A 13,544-nucleotide genomic window follows, 5' to 3' on the forward strand; every position below is an offset into this window, starting at 1 on the left:
ACTCTATTTGAATTCTTTAATGGAGTATACACAAAAATACAACCTCTAGATAAAGAAGTATTTCTTAAGAAAGCCTCATTCGAATTTTTAAAACGCCTCGCACCGGCGCTAAACACAAACGCTTCACAATCTCGTAAAGAGAATGTACATAAAATTGCCCGACAAGAAGTAGAAAGCTTCAATAAACTCCCTGAAATGTATATCACTTCCGCAACAGATGCAGAATTATCGGAAGAAGATATTTTGGATACTCTCACACTCTTAACTTGGTATATTCATCGATTTTGGAAAAGCCTAGTAAGACACATGTTTACAGCTACGCAACACATTGCGGAGGCTTACCCTCATATAATACCAAAATTACCTGAAACACTTCACAACATATACGATAAAAACTGGTTCCCAGATAATTTTGTAAATATTCCAGAAATACACTCAGAAGCAATACAAAAATTACGATTAAATCGTAAACAGATACAAATCACAAATTACAATGCGGAAAAACATCCGTTCACTTGTACAAATATTCCTGAGAACACAAATACATCTCTGGAAGCTTCACCAACATAGAATATGAAAACAATAATACATAATCCACCACCAGAAAATAGAATAAACGAAACGGCGGAAACTGATATTAACTCTACTCTGCTTGATGATGAAACACTTTTCTCATCACACGCAGTAAACACAGTAATTGATCTCAAAGAAAATAACAATAATAACACTAATTAACACGATGTAGACAATATTATAGATACTCACTTGTATCAAAATCACCAAAATAGACAACCAGTAAATTCGACTGAATTAACACAAAATTCAGATCGGCTAAATACAACTATTCCACCTTTACCAAATGTAAATACACCTTTACCACAACTATATACACGAAACTCAGTACACTTTAACACACAACCTCTAATTTTAAACAATTCCCCCCAACCCACACAAGGGCCTAACTAAAATATTCAAATTACTCCACAACAATTAGTAAATGTACTCCGACAACTTAATTCACAAAGTAAACAATAGACTACAAATGCACCAACCCCATATTATTTACAAGCGGCTTCTACAAAAACGCCATCACTTGTTGTTCGTAGGAACACACCAATGATGTATCCCTACTTAGGAGGTTCAGTACCCATGCAACATGGTAAGGACAGCAGGACCAGAGCAAACTGATTCACCATTTCACGAAGCCTGGATCCTTAAACGGATTGCAATGATCCAAACTGCTTTAATAGGGCCAGCACAACAGTGGTGCTCACACTTACCACTGGACATCAAAAACAACTGGCAAGCATTTTACCGAAAATTTCAAAAAACATTCGATAATCAACAATCGCAAACACAAGCGAAATTACTCTTTGAAAGTATAACACGTGCTTCAGGCGAACAAATTAAAACACTCGCTTTCAGAATTGAACAAATGGCTCAAAAAACATACGTTAATAATGCTCCCGATATGAGGAATGCACAAATGAATGACGCACTTGTCAAAGCACTTGATCCTCAACTAGCTAGAATAGCACTAAAAAAGATCGCAAACCACAAATCAACTGCATTGGAACCACAACTTCCATTTGCACAACTAGTAGAAAAAATACACCAAGAAGATATTACTCGCACCCACATCGATCGTCACAAATTGAACACAAATTCAACAATTACACCAACAATAAATAATCTCTCATGTGATATTGATAACTTTACCGTAGAGGATATACAGATTATGGAACAAGATATTGCCCACGGTATCAATGTAGTACAACACAAGTACTCAAACGATCCTAATATTAAAGGGAAACCACTTTTCCTAAAGTTTTGTAAAAATGTTCTCGCTCAGGACATAGTATTTCTACATGCCCTGATAAACGGTACACAAAACCCGTAGACAAACCTAATTTTCAAAAACAAACATTTAATCAAGCTATGAAAGGGAATCAAAATCTCCCGAATAGACAAGTCACTTCAAATAATATGACAGGCAAACTACCTTTCCCATTTTGCTCTCGCAGCAATAGCAGAGACAGAAAAAATTCTAGACACAGAAGTCCACATAAACACCCGCAAAGCAACTCCAAACCATACTATGGTAACAGTATTTTTAAACCACCCAGTAGAAATGGTTCACCATACCCCAAAACAAACTTTTATAAAAACACAAACAATTCTAGACCACAATCACCTTATAATAATAGAGATGGACACCGTTCACAACGGCCATTCTCACGAAATCGCCTTAGAATTGTTCGAAACTACATTAACGCACTACTAGACCAAGAACAACCGGACGACACCACGTCCCACAATGAAAATAATGACAATCAAAATGTCTCCGAAGAAACTTTATTAGAATAACTATTTAATGATTTACTTTTAGAACTAAATCAAGACAAACAAGAAGAATACTTTAATTGCCAGGAAGAGTGTAATACTCTCACAGAAGAACACATTCTTTCCACCTCTTGCTTATATTTTGATATTTTATAAGATACAAATTTTCACATTTATTGCATTAAATGGCCTTATTATTTCAAATCTCATTTTTTTACTATCACTTTTTTCACTTTTTTCAATAATAATAATAATAATAATAATAATAATAATAATAATAATAATAATAATAATAATAAAAATAATAAAAATAATATTAATAATAGTAATAATAATAATAATAATAATTGTCTGATTTCGGTCTGATCAGAGGTCATTTCCGTCTGGCATGGTCTGATTAGCGACAAGTTTGAGCACACTTTGAGCGCACACACTGTTTTGAGCGCACTTTAGTTTGATCAGTGGACACTTTTGTCTGGGATGGTCTGACCAGAAGTTACTTCCGGATGGCACCTCAACCTGGGATTCGTTCACATTTCGACCCGGGTGGTTGTACTCTGCTATTAGTTTTATTCTCTGATCAACTCTGTGAGGACTGATACCAGAGTAGACCTACTCTGTGATCAACTCTGTCAAGACAAACTCCAGAGTAGACCTACTCTGTGATCAACTCTGTCAAGACAAACTCCAGAGTAGACCTACTCTGGGTTCTACTCTGTCAAGGCACACTCCAGAGTAGACTTACTCTGTGTTCTACTCTGTTAAGACAAGACCCAGAGTTGAGAGTCTCCTACTCTGGGGTAGCTCTGTTCCAGCTCTGATAGCGCACCTAACGCTGGAATTACCCTGCTCCAGCTCTGATCTACTCTGGAGGTTCGGTACGGGTTTTAAAACGACTATGTGAGATTTTTTAATCCACTCTATAGCATTTTTAAAAACTTTTTAAACCATTTTTTAACCGTTCTAAATTAATTTATTATCAAATGTTCAATTTGTCAGATTTCGTTCTTTTTATCCCGAGAGAACGAGAGAAGGAGAAAAAATTTTTTGAGATCGGTCTGTATTAGCATAAATGCTCACCAAAACAGCTGAAAAAAGGGAACTTTTTGAAGATGTTTCATATGCACCCTTTAATATTTTTTGTACGCTTTAGAAAAAAAATATGTTTTAGCTATAAAATACGGTTGACCATCATTCACACTTGTCTGATCAACAAGAAACGTTGATTGGTTCTGGCTTCTGCATTTTTCAGTCTACACTGGGAGTGGAAAAAGAAAGAAAAAATGACTAAAAATATTTTTCGCATGCAACTCCATTATTGGAGTTCTCTCTCATCATGTTTGTATCAATTATAAAAAGAATATCAATTGCTAGGAGAAGCTTCATGCACAAAGAAAAAGGGTTGACATCTCATTTCATCGTTTGAAGTAAATTGTATTTTCTTTTTGCGCACTCCTTTCTCAAAATGATTGTCATACATTCCAATAACTTTGAAGTATATTGAATATCAGATCTGCGGAATCCCTCACTTACACAGAATTAGAACAGGCAGCAAAAATGCAGTCAGCGGTAGAGCAGGGACCCTGTTATAAGTAAGAAATGTTTTTTGGGAAAACTTTATTAGCGTCAAGTTTTGTGTGGGTGAATCACTTTTAGAGTTCCAATTTTTTAATTACTTTTCAGTTTTTGGATTTAATGGTTTCCCTGTATGTGATTGGTGATGACAAAGCGACTTCTATTGCATTCCGTGTTTTCTTTCAACCTCATTGATTTACCTGCAATTAAAACAAAGGTTCTTCAGAAATACAATTTTTTCATTTTTGTATTGACTTTTTTGTCCGTTGTCCGTATTTTGATGTACCCTAGTCGAGAACAAAAGTTAATCTTGCAAGATCTTGCAAGAATCTTGCAAAAAAAAATTAATCTTGCAAGATCTTGCAAGACGGAGTTAATCTTGCAAGATCTTGCAAGACGGAGTTAATCTTGCAAGATCTTGCAAGAAAAAGTTAATCTTGCAAGAATCCTGCAAGAATCTTGCAAGATTAACTTTTTTTTGCCTTAAAAAAATTCCCGGTTTCAAATTTCGAAACGAAAAAATAAATTCAACTGAAAGAGAACATATCGTTGGTACGCTTTTGAATCAGAAACCGCGATTATTTTTTACTTGTGTTTTGATGAATTACGATGAAGTTTTGGCATATCCAGAGTTTTTTTGGGCTACTGATTGCAAAATTCTGACAGTGTTTTTTAATTGTCAGTATTGATTTATTATATTGCCTTTTGCGAGAAATAAACGACTTGATAATTTTTGTTCTTTTCAATGAAAAGTGACTTTTGTTGCACTTTTCAGCAAACTTCATAACAATTACCTATCAGAAAAAACGTCCTTATAATTGTATAATGAAATGCCTGGTCGCCAAGGATTGTTAGTGATAATTTGCAATGGTTTCTAAGTGTTTAGAGAAAGATTCAATGAGTTTAGTTAGAAAAAAAAGTGTTTTCGTTATATACAGGTTTTACATAATTTTCTTGATTATGATACATTTTTGACACATCCATTACGTTCTGTGATACTAAAAGCAATTTACTGAAGGCGTTTATGCTATTTTCAGTTCCGAAATTATTAAATTGCGTTTTATGCGAAATAAACAACTGATAAATTTCTGCTTTTCAAAGAAAATTGACTATTGTTGCATTTTTTTAGCAAATTTTATAACAATTACCTATCAGACAACAAAAAAAAACGGTCCTTATAGTTGTATAATGAAATGCCTGGTGACCAAAAGTTTGATAGTGATAATTTGCAATGGTGTCTAAGAGTTAATAGAAAGATTCAATGAGTTTAGTTAGCAAAAAAGTGTTTCCGTTTTAAACAGGTTTTACGTGTTTTTCTTGATTATACGTTTTTGGCACATGCATTACGTTCTGTGATACAGCAATTTACTGACGGCTTTGTTCTAATTCCAGTTCCGAGATTATTAAATTGCGTTTTATACGAAATAAACAACTCATAAATTATCTTCATTTCAAAGAAAATGGACTATTGTTGCATTTTTTTAAGCAAATTTCATAACAATTACCTGTCAGACAACAAGAAAAACGGTCTTTATAATTGTATATTGAAATGCCTGGTCGCCAAAAGATTGTTAGTGATAATTTGCAATGTTTTCTAAGAGTTTGTACAAAGATTCATTGAGTTTACTGAGGAAAAAAAAAAGTGTTTTTTTTTAAAAACAGGTTCTACAAGTTTTTCTTGAATATTATTCTTTTTTGGCACATCCAGAATTTTCTGTGATACTAAATGCAAGGTACTGACGTAACTTGTCTTGTTTTGGGATTTGAGTTTGTTGAATTGCGTTTTGTAGGACTCAATAATTTTATTCTTTTCAAAGAAAATTGACTATTGTTGTATATTTTTTGCGAATTTCATAACAAATACATATTAGACAACACAAAAAATGGTCCTTTTAGTTGTATCATGGATTGACTGGGCCTTCAGCGTTTGCCAGTAATAGTGTGCAATCGTTTTTTAGATTTTATAGAAAGATTCAATGAGCTTAGTTAGCAAAAAAAGTGGTTTCGTTATAAACAGGTTTTACAAGTTTTTCTTGATTATGATGTATTTTTGGCACAACCAGAGTTTTCTGTAATACTTAATGCAAAGTACTGACGGCGATTATCTTGTTTTTAATTTTGAGCCTATTATATTGCAATTGTGCGACATGAACGGCTCAATAATTTACTTAATTTCAAAGAAAATTGACTGTTGTTGCATTTTTTTTTTGCTAATTTCATACCAGTAACATATCATGCAACAAGAAAAACAGTCTTTATAGTTGTATAATGGAAAACCTGGTCGCCAAAAGGTTGTTAGTGATAATTTGCAATAGTTTCTAAGACTTTGTAGAAAGATTCAATGAGTTTATTGAGCAAAAAAGAACTGTTTTTTTTTATAAACAGATTAGACAAATTTTTCTTGAATATTATTCTTTTTTGACACATCCAGAGTTTTCTGTGATGTTAAATGCAAGGTACTGACGTTGTCTGTCTTGTTCTGATCTTTGAGTTTTTTGAATTGCGTTTTGTGTGACATAAAGGACTCAATAACTTTATTCTTTTCAAAGAAAATTGACTCTTGTTGTATTTTTTTTTGCAAATTTCATAACAATTACATATTAGACAACACGGAAAAAGGTCCTTTTAGTTGTTTCATGGATTAACTGGGCCTTCAACGCTTTCCAGTGATAATTTGCAGACGTTTCTAAGACTTTATAGAAAGATTCAAGGTGTTTAGTTAGCAAAAGAAAGTGGTTTAGTTATAAACACGTTTTACAAGTTTTTCTTGATTATGATGTATTTTTGGAACATCCAGAGTTTTCTGTAATAACTAATGCAAGGTTCTGACGGCGTTTATCTTTTTGTCAATTCTGAGTCCAATAAATTGCGTTTTCTGCGACATAAACGGCTCAATAATTTACTTCATTTCAAAGAAAATTGAATTTTGTTGCGTTTTTTAAGCAAATTTGTTAACAGTTACCTATCAGACACCAACAAAAACGGTCCTGTTAGTTATATTATCAATTGTCGGGGCCTTTATTGTTTTTCAGTGATAATTTTCAAAGGTTTATAAGAATTTATAGCAACATTCAATGATTTTTTGAGCAGAAAGAAGTGTTTTCTTTATAAACAGGTTTTACATGTTTTTGTTGATTTCAATACGTTTTTGGCATATCGAGAGTTTGTTGTGATACTAAAAGCAAATTTTTGACGTTGTTACTCCTACGTTCAGTTTTTAGTTTGTTTAATTGCGTGTTGTGCGATATAAACGACAAAATAACTTTCTTCTTTTCAAAATAAAATTCACTTTTGTTGCACTTTTTAGCAATTTTCATAACAAATACCTTACAACCAACATTAAAAACGGTTCTTTTAAGTGCATTATGAACTGCTTGAGCACCTAGTAATCATCAGTGATAATTTGCAATGGTTTCTAAGAGTTTATTGAAGGGTTCAATGACTTTATTCTTCAAAAAAGTAGGTTTTCGTTATAAACAGTTCTTACAGGTGTTTCTTGATTACGGTGAATTTTTGGCCTATCCAGTGTTGTTTGCTTTATTACGAGCAAGGTTTTAGTGGCATTTATGCCCTTTTAAGTTCTTAGTTCACTAATTTTTGTTTGGTGCGAAATCCATCAAGGTTGCTATTATGGTGTTTTCACTTGTAGGTAGCGAAACTAGATTTTGCCTTTATCCCGAGTTGGGAAGAGTTTCCCAACGCGGGATAAAGGTTGTTTGGTGTCAGAAACTCAGTAGCAAACGTTGTATCAGCCAGGAAGTGAAGCTACATATCTCTGAACTCTGTTTTCAGCAAAAGAAAGGCCCCTATACCAAATTTCGCCTCAAGAATTCGTGTTCGCAAAAATTGCTTTTGTTAATTACTCACTAACCCCTGAACCAAATTGTACGGGGTTGGTGGCGTTCGAATCTCCCTTAGCACCCCTTTAAACCCTGCAGAGGTCATATACAAGCACTGGCTAGTTGGGTTTTTATTGAAGTGCAAATTTGGGGCTTGTGCCAGAGGCATGATTGTGCAGGGGCGTGAAAATTCGGTACCCTAAAAAAGTGATATGTGTGGACATATTATAGTGATTTAGACGCCTCATTATCTCCGGAGTTCGAATATATATAGTTTTATATACGTTTTCCGGGATCTACAGGATGAATTTTGACTCTGCAGGGGTTGTACCCGGCCATATTGGGGTCGGGTTACAAAACACTAATTTTGGAATTTCTCCGTGTCTAGTGGAGCAATTTTGGTTCCGTTTTTTGGGTTAAGCCTGTTTTGAACAGTATTTTCAGAGTAAGGGGGTCCCCTATAGTGTTTTCCGTAGGAATGTTGAAAATTTGGCCGGTACATGCACCCCCACATTTTGTCCCAAATTGACATCGCTGTTGCTGTACAGGGGTGAAAAGGGGGTTATAAGTGTTGTTATAACGTTGGTTTATGGTGGCATACACCCAGTGGGAGGTCTCCTAGGATCTGCTAGAGTGCCAGGAAGCTACCTGTAAGATTTCGGGGAAAAAAATGGGACGTTCCATGACCCCCCCAGTTTGGGCCAAAATGACCCTGCTGTGGCTGTACAGGTGTGTAAAACCGGTTATAAGTGTTGTTTTAACGCTGTTTTATGGTGGTATAGACCCATTGGGATGTCTCCTAGGATTTGCTAGGGTGCCAGGAAGCTACGTGTAAGATTTCGGAAAAAAAATGGGGCATTCGATGAACCCCCCTTTTTGGCCCTTTTTGGCCCCTTACTGCTGTGCAGCTGTGTAAAACCGGTTATAAGTGTTGTTATAACGCTGTTTTATGGTGGTATAGACCCATTGGGATGTCTCCTAGGATTTGCTAGGGTGCCAGGAAGCTACGTGTAAGATTTCGGAAAAAAAATGGGGCATTCGATGAACCCCCCATTTTGGCCCTATTTGGCCCCACTACAGCTGTGCAGAGGTGTAAAACTAGTTATAAATGTTGTTATAACGTTGTATTATGCTGTATTAGACCCAGTTTGATGTCTCCTAGGTTGTGTCAAAGTTTCAGCGAGCCATGTCAAAGATTTATTGAAAAAAAAAGTGTGTATCCATGACCGCACCCATTTTGGCCCTAAAGGGCCAAATTTCACTGTACAGGGTAGTAAAACCGCTTAAAAAGGTTGTTCCGATGTTATATAATGGTGTATTAGACCCAGTTTGATGTCTCCTAGGTTGTGTCAAAGTTTCAGCGAGCCATGTCAAAGATTTATTGAAAAAAAAGTGTGTATCCATGACCGCACCCATTTTGGCCCTATAGGGCCAAATTCCCCTGTACAGGGTAGTAAAACCGATTAAAAAGGTTGTTCCGATGTTATGTAATGGTGAACTAGACCCAGTTTGGTATCTGCTAGGTTGTGTCAAAATTTCAGGGTGCTACGTGCAAGATTTCGTGGGAAAAAAGTGTGTTTCTGTGACCCCCCCGCCATTTTGGCCCTATAGAGACATATACCCCTGTGCAAGGTTGTAAAACTACTTAAAAGTGTTGTACCAATGTTGTATTGTGCTATAATAGACCCAGTATGAGTCTTCCAAGGTCATGTCAAAGTGTCATTGCGACAGGATTACAGGTTGTTGAAAACATGACAATAACGGATACCGCCCATTTTCGGGCCCTGACGTGCGCCCGAAATTTTCATTTTGTGTCTTTTCATAACCACCTCAGTCAAAATGTTAACATAAATAAGCGAGTTAATGTCCCTTAATTTGACGCTGGCTAACAGTAATTCCTATGCTTGATGTGATACTCATGAAGTATTGTTTTCAGATCTCTCTGTTTTAATCCTTCAAGTATTCTACCCAGACAACATCAGCCAGACAACATCAACCTTGTTCTAAATCAGGTAAAAAAGCACTGATCAATCCTCTAGCTGTTTACTCATTTACGTAGGTTTTCTGCGTTCCAAGCCGTGCGCTCTCGTTGATGCTGATCAAAGAATCGGGATAGTGAAGTCAAAATTTTACTTAATTGCCTCTCTCAATTTTGACAAGCGTTATCTTAAACATAGGCACTGCTGGTTTTTTCTTGTCTTTGACCAGCACTGATGTGCCTAGACTGGCTGACTATGATGCCGAGAAGGTCATTAGGTCTGACGGGTTGCGTACAAGATGCGTCCTTTGAAAGAAAAGTCTTCCAACAAATTTTCGGTTGTCATTTTTGTGTTTTTACTCTTATCTTTTGAACCAATCTTATCAGTAGACTATTTTCCAACTGACCAACTATAAGGCAGCAAGGCAGTGAGGGCATGAGTAGAATGCAGGGTTAACACTCAGCCCCTAGCAAATGCTTGGGGTGAACAAACAAAGATTAACAATGTCAATTGGAAACAAATTTTCTCCTTGATCTTTTAATCGCATTGTGTCTTAGTCTTCATCATCCCCTAGTCTCTGCTACTTTCACAGTGATATCCCTACCGTCAGCCACAGGACTGACGGTAGAGTTATTACTGTGAAAGTAGCAGAGACTCGGGGATGAGGAAGACTAAGAGACAGTGCGATTAAAAGATCGAGGAGAAAATTTGTTTCCAGTTGAGATTGTTAATCTTTGTTTGTTCACCCCAAGCATTTGCTAGGGACTTAGTGTTTACCCTGCATTCTAGTCATGCCCTCACTGTCTTGCTGTCTTATACTTGGTCAGTTACAAAGTAGTCTACTGATAAGATTGGTTCAAAAGATAAGAGTAAAAACACAAAAATGACAACCGAAAATTTGTTGGAAGACTTTTCTTTCAAAGGACGCATCTTGTACGCAACCCGTCAGAACTAATGACCTTCTCGGCATCATAGTCAGCCAGTCTAGGCACATCAGTGCTGGCCAAAGACAAGAAACAACCAGCAGTGTCTATGTTTAAGATAACGCTTGTCAGAATTGAGAGAGGCAATTAAGTAAAATTTTGTCTTCAATATACCGATACTCTGAGCAGTATCCACGAAAATGGACGTTTTTGTGTATGCACATGAAAAGGGCCATGTAAATATCAGCAAATTAAAAAATCTATGTGCTCTGTCAGGGACACATAGATTTGTGGTTTAAATAAATTTTCTGATAATTTTAACATTATCTGTAACCATTAAAACTGCCTTCTTCAGTTTTATCTCTTCTCTTTCATTGTTCCAGCCAGCATAAAAATGAGGTAAATATGGCTTAAAGTTTGAACCGGTAGATTGCTAGGACAAATTTTCTTCCTCCAACATAGATTAATATTTGAAAATTTTCTCCTAGATATGAGTTCTTCCCAACCAAAAAGATCGTCGAGAGTGCAAGAGAACCTGGCAAAAAAAGCCATTGAAGTTACGGAAATTCCATCTGATTGGCTCTTCTTGTTCTATTTCGAATGCGATGGAATGTTCAGTCGGGTAAGACCTGATAGCCCACGTTGGCCTCAAGATTTCACTAATGATGCCAAGATTTCACTGAACAAAGGCGATATAGTTAAGATCAAGTGTGGCCCTGAAAACATTCCCCTGGATGGTGAGTTCAAAATGGTTGGTACTGAAAAGAAGATTAACTTCGTTATGAGTAATATGTGTCTGAAAAAGAACGATGGAATAAACGTTAGCCGTTTGAATGCGAGCGACATTGTCAAAAACTACAATAAACGGAATCTCCCTGAAGATGATAATTATGATAATAATTGCTTTGAGAGAGAGAGTCGGAGCCCCGAAATTGGATCGCAGACTGCTAAGAAAACCAAATTGTTCCCTGAGTTTGATGATCCAGAAACTGCTGATGAACCGAACATTGAATGTGCTCTAATGGAAGAATTCCTGGACTACCGTCAGGCGAAAAACAAAAACTCACAAGCTGCAACATCTTCGGGTCCTTCAAGTAGTTCAGATGAGGTTATTGCTTCTGTTTCTTAGGAAGGGTGCTTGAAAATATAATGAATCCGGCGCTCTGTCAGGGACGTCGGAAAATCAGTTGAACTTTGAGTTCCTTTATGTTAACTCTACTAATCATAGTCGCAAGAAAGAATCCCATTCCTAGTTTTTCAAAACTTGCATTAACTCTATAGTTGACTCATAATTACAATGATTGGGTTATACCTAGGATGGTTGACTTATTCGAAAATGTGGTTTTTACTAGGGCTGACGGATATTCAGACGCAAAGGTCATTAAACGTTTTTTTCAAACATAAAATTAAAACCTCGAAACTTCCTAATTTTGTTTTATTGTGATATTTTTTGTAGGATGCTACTTGGGAACAATTTCGTCACTTGATGGGCCGAATTGAATCTCGTCTAGACGCTGGAAACGAAATTGCTCGTCAATTCATGACTTTCGCCAAAAAGGCGATGGACGAAATAAATCGCCTGCATGAAAATTCGCAGTCTAATAGGACTGACGGGGGCGTTGGCGAGGAAGTTGAGGTTGAAGGCGATAGTGAGGAGTTCCTGTGGAGCGGAAAAAACTTGCTAAGTCTTCCTGGTAGTACTCCAAGAGAGCGTGCTATCAATATTGCAAATTGCTTGTGGTCCGAAGAGGAGAGACGGTTGCTCTGTATCGATCCGAGGAAAGCTCTAACCGGGAACAGAAAACCTGCAGACAAAGAGCGGACTGAGGTTTTCCATGAAGTGATGAAGAAAGTTTTCGGGGCCAACTTTACTGTCCAGAAATATCGAGATGTATTGAAATACGTAAATCAACAGGGCGTAGATTTGCAGAAAAAACAAAAAGCTGAGAAAGAAAACGTTCGCGCCGACGAAAATACCGACCAGTAGTTAAAATAAAGCCGGTGCTCTGTCAGGGACACGCGGTCTTGCGTTAAACAATGTTGAAACTACATCTAACTGCTGCTGTACTTTTTAATTGCTCACAAGCAAAGTTTGTAGCGATTAATTTAGTCCTGAGGGCTTTTTGCGATTTTTTGTTTGAACAGTTTTTGTCTTTTAAAATTTCGTCTTTTGTCTTTTAAAGTTTTTCAAAATTCGTTTCCAAGAGCAAGCTATACAAATAAAGGCATAAGGACATTAACATCTCTGAACCTTGCGGCTCACAGGTCTCCAAGTATCTAAGAGTCTTCTTTAAGTAACTTTAATTAGTTTTAACTGTTGCTTTACTTTTAAAAGCTCGCAAGGAATATTTGTAGCAATTATATTAGTCCTGCGGTCTTTTTTATGCAATTTTATGGTTGAACATTTTTTGTATTTTAAAATTACCTCTCTTGTCGTTCAAAGAACGTTACGGCTCACTAGTCTTTAAGTTTCTATGAAAGCGACTTGTTATTTGAGAGCAATTGTTCTGACGTTATTCGGTTATGTTTAATTATTTGGTTCTCTTCACTGTGTATTTGGAAAGTGATTTGTATAATAATTAAGACAGGGGAAACGATGGTTTTTGATGAGTGTTGAGTGATATGTTTAGGATTTTAAAAATACGCCTATTTGTATAACAGCTGAGAAATGATTTTCAGATATGAATCAGAAAACCATAAGTGAGAGTACGAGTCATCGAAAGTTTTCAGTACCTCAAAGTAAATTTAAAGTGAGCAAAAAAGGAGTCGAGGGCCTAAAGATTTTGGAAGAAGCCTTAAGAAGGACTAATAAAACGGAGGTGAAAGCCCGCAACCAGATGCTCTGGATATCAAAAACGTTGCGTCAAATTGTAAGTTCACTTGGA

General features: G+C 36.3%; 2 protein-coding genes across 2 annotated transcripts in view; both read left to right on the forward strand.

The window, feature by feature from the left end:
* The window catches only part of LOC142345288 (alpha-1,4-N-acetylglucosaminyltransferase-like), an 87,479-nt gene that overhangs the window by 39,296 nt on the left and 34,639 nt on the right, over positions 1-13,544 (forward strand). The gene's annotated exons all lie outside the window — the stretch shown is intronic.
* Positions 9,689-12,668, forward strand: LOC142345287 (uncharacterized). The gene is made up of 3 exons (XM_075397273.1): positions 9,689-9,769; positions 11,148-11,767; positions 12,116-12,668. Exons 2-3 carry the CDS (start codon positions 11,150-11,152, stop codon positions 12,644-12,646), a joined length of 1,149 nt encoding a protein of 382 aa, XP_075253388.1. The 5' UTR covers positions 9,689-9,769; positions 11,148-11,149; the 3' UTR covers positions 12,647-12,668.

This window comes from Convolutriloba macropyga, chromosome 9 (genome assembly GCF_964194025.1).
Source record: "Convolutriloba macropyga chromosome 9, txConMacr16.3, whole genome shotgun sequence".
NCBI lineage: Eukaryota > Metazoa > Xenacoelomorpha > Acoela > Convolutidae > Convolutriloba > Convolutriloba macropyga.